Genomic DNA, 8,293 nt, shown 5'->3' with positions numbered 1-8,293 from the left:
AATGTAGGTCATGTGGTGGTTCAAAGGCATTGCTGAAAGTTGTTTGATAATTCAAGTGTTACATTTCAACATTTGGTTCTTCTTCTCAATTGGGAAGAGACAAATTCTAGATCTTTCTTGCATATATTATTGCCATATACAGCATCAAGTTTTATTTCTTGGATTGAAATCAATGCTAAGCAGCCTACAATTTTACTTTGCCACCTGTGATTGCAGCAAAAGTAACTTGCAAATCACATATATGTGACTATACATAATAAATATTCAAAGTCTAACTTTGCAGCTATGCTAACAAATAAAGATAAATTACAAAATATATTACACTGAAATATGTATAGGATTATTGGTACTACTACAATTGTATAAATCCCTCAAACCAGTGCATCATATTGTATAAATTTTAAAAAGAGTTTTGTTTACGAACATGAAACCATAACCCCCTCACAAATTACAAATTTGTTTTTCTGGACCATATATATCTTTCAATTTGTGAACCAAATTTTCAAACTTTACCTACCATTGAGATTTGAAAATTGAGCAAATATATCCGTTCCGGATTGGTCATTGATGGTGTGAGCTTCAGCTGAACCCTCATCACCTTCTGGGATGGGAGCCGGGCGGTTAGCAGAGTTGGAGGCAGTAGTAGGAGCAGTAGCAGGAGGCACAACAGCAGAAGTAGGAGTAGGGGAGGCGACTGCCTCCGTGGAAGGCGGCGCGACGCTGTTGGTACTATCATCATCAGCCTTTCCTTGAGTGAATGCCTCTTGAAGCTGCAGAGCATACTCTAAGTTCCACAACACATCTCCCATTGTAGGCCTGTCCACACCATGTTCTGCCAAGCACTTCTCAGCAGCCTCAGCAAACTTCTTCATGGATTCGGGGTTGATGGAGTCTGCGAGAAGAGGATCGATGATCTTCTCGAGTAGGTCCTTCCTCTTCCATTGCATTCCCCAGTCAGCCAAGTTTACTTGCTCTCTAGGAAGTGCAGGGTTGATAGCAGGCCTAGCGCAAAGTGCCTCAAGCAGAACAACCCCAAATGAGTACACATCAGACTTGTCTGTCAATTGCTGCCTCCTGAAGTACTCAGGGTCTAAGTACCCAAAGCTTCCTTTCACTGCAGTGCTGACATGGTTCTGCCCCATTGTCGCGTCTTTCGACAGACCAAAATCAGCTACCTTGGCAGTGAATTGATCATCAAGCAGTATGTTTGTGGTCTTGACGTCGCGGTGGATGATTCCTTGTGCTGTCCCTGTGTGAAGGTAGTGTAGCCCACGAGCTGCTCCAATGCAGATATCTAGTCTCTGCTTCCATGTCAATGGCGCCAAGTTCTTGCCATACAGATGGTCACGGAAAGGTCCATTGGACATGTACTCGTAAACCAAGATCATCTCCGAGTTTTCGTCACAATAGCCAATCAGTGACACCAAATGCCTGTGCCTTAGCTTGGACAACATCTGGATCTCTGTCTGGAACTCTGTAATGCCTTGCTCCGATTGAGGGTTTCCTCGCTTGACCGCCACAGTAGTCTCGTCATCAATCACAGCAATATACACATTGCCAAATCCACCAACACCGATGATCTTACTCGAATCGAAGTTGTTGGTAGCTTCCTGCAACTCCTGGAAAGTAAAGTACCGGCCAAGGCCTAATGCCGAGTTGTACATGTTGCTCTTGTGAGACCCTATTGAGTTCTTGCTTGACATGAAGCTATTGTCTCCGGCATGGACAGGGAGTAGCCAAGAAGAGAAGCTGTTCCTCTTTTGCCAATCTTGAGGCCTCTTTCGCCATTTGTAAACCATTGCTCCAAGCCCCACGAAGGCTCCGAACATCAAACCAAACCCGACTGCAGCCACTGCTCCTCTACGAGCCCCGCTGCTACCCGATTCCTCTTTCTTTCCATCAACCCCGAATTCGCCATCCAAACTGTCCACGGAATTGCTCATCTTCATAACCTCAAGACCGTTCAAAATGGCGTTGGGAGCGCTATTGTCCATTCTGGATGGACCAATCTGGACAGATAGTCCATCAGATATCAAGGAAGAATTCACCACAACGTCCTTGTAGTATGGAATTGCCAAACCGTTGACTGTGTGTGACAAATCCAAATCACTTATTGCCATGTTCCCATTAATGTACACATTGAAGTAGAGGTTGCCAAGTGACTTGCTCACAATGTCACAGAAATGCAACCGAATTAGGTACCCGAAAGCATTTGTGGCCTGGAAATTCCATGTTATGTTGAAGTTCTGACCGCTAACAACAGCATCAGCCATCTGCACAGTGGTTGCATACACAGTTGGTGGTGCGATTTGCGGGGTTACTCCATCGGGGTACTTGACCGTAGAAGTCCCAACCGACACCTCCTTGGCCATGTTTTTGGACTTAATGTATGCATCATCAGGCAACCATGACCTTCCCAATGTGTCGTTTGCCGACGTAATAAGAGGTCCTCCCATGTTAACCCTGTACATTGTTTCATACCCGAATTTGGACATCCCTTGAAACTGGGTGGTTGGCTGAAGGTTGTTAGCTGTGTCTGTGATTAGATTATCAGGAGCTGAAACCACCTCTATCGCATTGATGAACGCCGCAGAGTTCTTCATTGGAGAGAACTTGATGGAGAATTGCTGATTGGTTATGTTCAAGAGGTACTCCTTGAGAAAAACTTGGTTCTTGGTGTCGTTGTTCTTGTTCTGATTGATATTGAAGTTGTGTAGCAGAGTGTACTTATCCGTCAATACATTGAAGGTGGCCTTCTGAAGATCGAACACCGAGTTGGTCACCGGGTAGAAATGGAGGCGAACCCAATGCCAGCCAGGCCTAGCCATGTGGAAAGAATAAGTGGCATCGCTCTTGAAAATCCTTGCAGACAAATACAGAGGTGAAGGCACATCTGCTTTGTCAACAAAGGCTTTATTGTCATCCTCTGCCTTCAATAGTTGTCCCGATTCTGCTTCGGTTTTGAAGGCTCTGCCATCAGGTAGGGTGGCCTTGTTCGTGGCGCCGCAGTCGATGAGGAAGTTGTCCTGGGGAGTAAAGGGAGGCGTGGAGGCGGAGAGGACCAAGGATGGGGAGGCAAAGAGGGTAAAGAGAAGGACCAGGAGGAGAGCCATCGGTGTCGAAAATGGTGATGGCAAGGAGGATAGAAAAAGATTGCAGTTTAGTTTTGTTCCTTTTTTTTCTATCTCCATCCCTCCTGGGTGAGGAGGTTTGAGAGCAGAAAAGGGTTGGCAAATGTAGTTGAAGAAGGGGCCTGAAACTAACTCTAATTGGTACCTTTTTTTTTCCTCTTTTTCAAATGGTTCGTTACTCTTTTCTTGGTTATAAGTGGAGGGAAGGAGACGACAACCTAGATAGGCTGTGAATTCCCAAGAAAGAGGCAATGTTTGTGGAGAAAGATTTTTTGCTTTGAAAGTTTTTTTTGTTTTGGTTTCTTTTTTTAGGATTTGAAAAGAATTAGCGGTTGGACTCACAGTTACTTTGAATTAACGGCTGCACTAACTTTGAATTCGTCAAACAAGATTTCAACCTCTCTCTCTCTCTCTCTCTCACACACACACACACACACACACCTTCTCTGTTAATTTGCATCCAAAATAGGGCTTTGATGTTTAGTGCAGCTGACTGTGTGTGATATTCAAAATCTTTCATTAATCTGGTTCTTAATCTTCCAAGTCCCTGCATGTTTGTGGCTTAAATATACCATCTTCAATCTCTCTCTGCTAACAAACTTGATTAAATTGTTTCCTCTGCATTTCATGATGTGTCCCAATTTAGTGTCTAATTAAATACCAAATCTAACTTTATTATAAGTTAACAAAATACAGATGGGCAGTTTTGCGTCTTTCTCCTCGATATCATTCAAACTTTATATATTATTAGCTAATGGTTGTCTAAATATGGTACTAGACCCTCTTCCTTCAACTCCCAAATCAAAACCATGTTGACTGCCTTATACATTTTTCATCCGTATGATTTATGGAGGAAAATGAAACTAATTCACATTGCACTCATTTCTATATAAATATGCTATTAAAGTGATTGTACGACTAAGTTTTATATTTTATATTATTATATTATATACTTAAATAATTTATACAAATTTTAAGCCACACTACTTATTTATTTAGTTAAATTCTAGTACATATATAAACATTCTTATATTGTCTTATAAGTATATATTATATATATTCATTATCTTGCCTTAATACTTTTTTTTCAACAAAGTAGTTATATATTGTTGTTTTATTTTTCCATAATGGGGCAGAAGGTGAGGATAAAGAATCCCTGATATAAATATTGCGGGTATGAAGACAGGGATGGGGAAAAAAAGCTTAATAGGGATGGGGATGAGAATGGCATACCCACCCCTAATTTGACCTATTGTCATCGGTCGGGTATCGTTGATCTTTTTTATTGTTAAGTTTTTAAATAAACAAATATATTTTTTAAAAGAATATTTCTGAATATTATAGAGAAAATGTGTTTAGTAAAATAGTAAAAAATTTCAATTTAGATCTAGAGCCGAAGAGTAAGATGTGAACAATTATACTTAGATATACCCATCTATTAAATTTTTTGTTTTTGTTTTTGTTTTTGTTTTAATCGTGTTCCAAAAAGTAAAGGGAAAAAATGAGTAGCTTGCTTGCCTGACAATACAAATACAAATACAAATAGCTTTGCCCAGCTTAGATTTCTTCTTCCATCTCTCATTACGAAACCCCACTCTCTCGTTTCTGCTCACTTCTCCTCCTCCTCTTCCTACTGCTGCGATGACGACCGAGGCAGAGGACGTAGTACGACGTCGCACGGCGGTTGCCGACTACCGCAAACGGCTACTCCAGCACAAGGAGCTCGACTCCCGAGTTCGCGCAGGTCAGATTCACTCCCAAACCCTAATCCCTCTTTTGCAACTAACTCAAGGATTGCCCAAATTAGTATGCTTTAGTTTCGTTCGCTTTGCTAGGGTTTCGATTCTGATTTTCAAATTGAGCGATTCAATTCTGTTTTTGTTTGATGTGGTTTTGGGGGCTTTCTGTTGTGTTATGCATATGGTGTTTGCTGCAATAAATTGAGAAATTTAGTTAGTTTCAAGAGTTGGGTCGCAATTGATTTTTTTTCTTCTTCTTTTTGTTTTTGCAATGGGATGGGTGCAGTGAGAGATAACTTGCGGGCCGCAAAGAAAGAATTTGGGAAAACTGAAGATGATTTGAAGTCCCTTCAAAGTGTTGGGCAAATTATAGGCGAAGTTCTCAGGCCTCTCGATAATGAACGCTGTAAGTAAATTCGTTTCTTTACCACACTATTTACTTTGGTTCATACTTGTTTCTGGTGTAAAACTTAATTGTTCGAAACCATCTTAACAAGAATGTTAATTTTCAGCGAGTATAGTTTTGTTAGTGCTTCTCTGTGTTTGAGGACTGCCTGCCAAAATAATGATCTTTGTTTTTATTGCCTCAGTGATAGTGAAGGCAAGTAGTGGCCCAAGGTATGTAGTTGGCTGTCGCAGTAAAGTTGACAAGGAAAAACTAACAGCTGGCACTCGGGTTGTTTTGGATATGACTACTTTGACTATCATGCGAGCTCTTCCCAGAGAAGTAATGATAATCTGATTCTTAATTATTAAGTTTCACATTTTATTCGTCTACTCATGAACATTCTTTCATATTTTGGTTGGCAGGTTGACCCAGTTGTATATAATATGCTTCATGAAGATCCTGGTAATGTTAGCTACTCCGCTGTGGGAGGACTATCAGATCAGATCCGAGAGCTCAGGGAATCTATTGAACTGCCTTTAATGAATCCTGAGCTCTTCCTCAGAGTGGGGATCAAACCTCCCAAGGTAATTTATATATAGTTTCTCGTGTTCGATATTTTCCACAACCTGATATGCTTACCTTAGAAACCTAGAAATGTAGAATTTTCACATGGAACTTTCCTTTTCTTTTTGTTTTTAAATTGTTCCAGGGTGTTCTTCTGTATGGACCTCCGGGAACAGGGAAGACATTACTAGCCAGAGCAATTGCTAGCAATATAGATGCTAACTTTTTAAAGGTAAGTTATCCTTGTCTATAGCAGCTTCTGTATGAAGTTCTAAGTTTTCCTGCTATATCTTCCATTACTTTTTTTAAAAAAAGGACTTTAGTTGTTTGAACACGTCTTTGATATTTGATGTTATTATCCCTGAGTCTAGGTTGTGTCAAGTGCCATTATTGACAAGTATATTGGTGAGAGTGCGAGATTGATAAGGGAAATGTTTGGTTATGCCCGTGATCACCAGGTTGGAACTTTGAATTTTATTGAGCACTTTCACATTACACATTAATGTTTAAAAGCATACCTAATTTTTTGACTTTGTGTCTAGCCTTGTATCATTTTTATGGATGAGATCGATGCTATTGGTGGACGGCGTTTCAGTGAAGGGACCAGTGCAGACCGTGAAATTCAGCGAACACTCATGGAGTTGCTTAACCAGTTAGATGGATTTGATCAGCTTGGAAAGGTATGTATATTTTCATTTAGATCATGCCTGATTTATTTGGTTTGATCATAACAAACAGATGTAAGCATGTTTATCTGGTCATGCTTTTACAAACCCACGATGGATATAAGTACATTATGTCTTTGCATGGATGATGGAAGTTGATTAATTTCATTTATTAGGTGAAAATGATCATGGCAACCAATAGACCTGATGTCCTAGATCCTGCGCTTCTCCGCCCAGGCCGTCTAGACCGCAAGATAGAGATCCCATTGCCTAATGAGCAATCAAGAATGGAAATTCTCAAGATCCATGCTGCTGGGATAGCGAAACATGGTGAAATTGATTATGAAGCTGTCGTGAAGCTTGCTGAGGTGAGCATGATATAGTTGTCTGTATCGAATGGATTTATTTACATCCTTTACCTAAATGATTTCAATGTCTTCGTTTTAGGGCTTTAATGGAGCTGATCTCCGGAATGTTTGCACTGAAGCTGGGATGTCTGCGATCCGTGCTGAGAGGGATTATGTCATCCATGAAGATTTCATGAAGGTAACGTGTTAAATACAGTATTGCCTTTGGATTCTGTTAAACAATGGTGAACTATGAGACGGAAATGAACTTTCAAACTACATGGGCTATGGTGTCAGTTATGTGCTTGCTTCCATGTTAACAATCAGTGATGTCCATTCCCGAAAATTATTGTAAATCCAATGTGAACAGTCACTGATGTCATATCATTGTTCAAACAACTAAAGATGAAATCAAAGAATATATAGGGCTGTGGTTAGGGTTGTCTGCTTCATGTTGTTCTGGGTCACAATCTGTTTAGGAGCTGCTTTACCATAGATCCCTGAAGATAGCCTCAGGATACACTTTATATGCTTTAACTTTACTTTTTGTTAACTATGGAAAAGTAATCACTTTAGATCTTACGAAGAATTTACAAGTTCAAGAATACATTAGTGCATCTGAGGTACCTTTTTTCTATTTTTGGGTCCAATGGCTTGGCTGGGTCAATCATCTATGGGGTTTTGAGTACTGACTTGTTTAGGAGTTATCGAACCCAATACCTATTCCTTAATGAGGGGAAATAAGTAAGACTCTGCCATTAGGGTCAGATGTTTATCTAATGCAAAGTGGCATCAATTTTTGTTTCTGTACATAAATTTTGCTGCTTAGTTATATCTGTCTTACTCCTTGCGCACTGTGTATACAAATAATCAGTTGTGCACATCTTGATTCTAAATTTTTACATATAAATATTCTATAATGTTTCAGGCTGTACGAAAATTAAATGAAGCCAAGAAGCTTGAATCTAGTGCGCACTACAATGCCGATTTTGGGAAGGAATAAACTTGAATTTTGAAACTACCAAAGAGTCATTAAAGAGTGAAACTCCAATCATGTGCTCTGTTGTGCTGTATTTTCCTTATGAGATGTGGATGGTGGTACTGCAATTTAACTTCCATGAATGTGTTTACCACAAGAGGCACACTATGAATTGTGTTCTGAAGAAACATTTAGACAACATTTCATTATTTGAGTCTTATTTTCAGTATTATGATTCTCGCTCATTCAATTGCTCGTTGCTTAGTTTACTGTTGTTTTAAGATGTCTTTTACAGCCGATATTATCAAAATTTGTCCATGATTTACCCCCCTTACGCTAAATCTCTGATTCTCTCTTCTTAACAAACAATTCATCTTTATTGATGAAAATAAAAGCTTCATGGTATGTTGTGTTCACCCCAATTGGTTGATCTATCAAAGGGTTTAGCATATTTAGGAATCCATGTATGCATTCAAAAAT

The 8,293-nt window shown here is 39.8% G+C and overlaps 2 protein-coding genes across 2 annotated transcripts; one reads left to right on the top strand and one right to left on the bottom strand.

Annotated features, from left to right (window-relative positions):
• Positions 1-263: 263 nt before the first annotated feature.
• On the bottom strand, positions 264-3,385 carry LOC103335699 (putative receptor-like protein kinase At2g21480). The gene has a single exon (XM_008238724.3). It carries the CDS (start codon positions 3,189-3,191, stop codon positions 510-512), a length of 2,682 nt encoding a protein of 893 aa, XP_008236946.2. The 5' UTR covers positions 3,192-3,385; the 3' UTR covers positions 264-509.
• A 1,234-nt stretch (positions 3,386-4,619) lies between these two features.
• On the top strand, positions 4,620-8,045 carry LOC103335698 (26S proteasome regulatory subunit S10B homolog B). Its single transcript, XM_008238723.2, has 10 exons — positions 4,620-4,875; positions 5,157-5,276; positions 5,461-5,597; positions 5,681-5,842; positions 5,968-6,054; positions 6,194-6,280; positions 6,365-6,502; positions 6,664-6,855; positions 6,935-7,033; positions 7,763-8,045. The coding sequence occupies exons 1-10, from the start codon at positions 4,773-4,775 to the stop codon at positions 7,835-7,837; spliced, it is 1,200 nt and encodes a 399-aa protein (XP_008236945.1). The 5' UTR covers positions 4,620-4,772; the 3' UTR covers positions 7,838-8,045.
• Positions 8,046-8,293: the final 248 nt, after the last annotated feature.

Source organism: Prunus mume, linkage group LG6, assembly GCF_029339155.1.
Source record: "Prunus mume cultivar Tortuosa linkage group LG6, ASM2933915v1, whole genome shotgun sequence".
In the NCBI taxonomy this organism is placed as follows: domain Eukaryota; kingdom Viridiplantae; phylum Streptophyta; class Magnoliopsida; order Rosales; family Rosaceae; genus Prunus; species Prunus mume.
The sequence above is the reverse complement of the archived record's forward strand: the minus strand, read 5'-3'. Positions and strand labels throughout refer to the sequence as shown.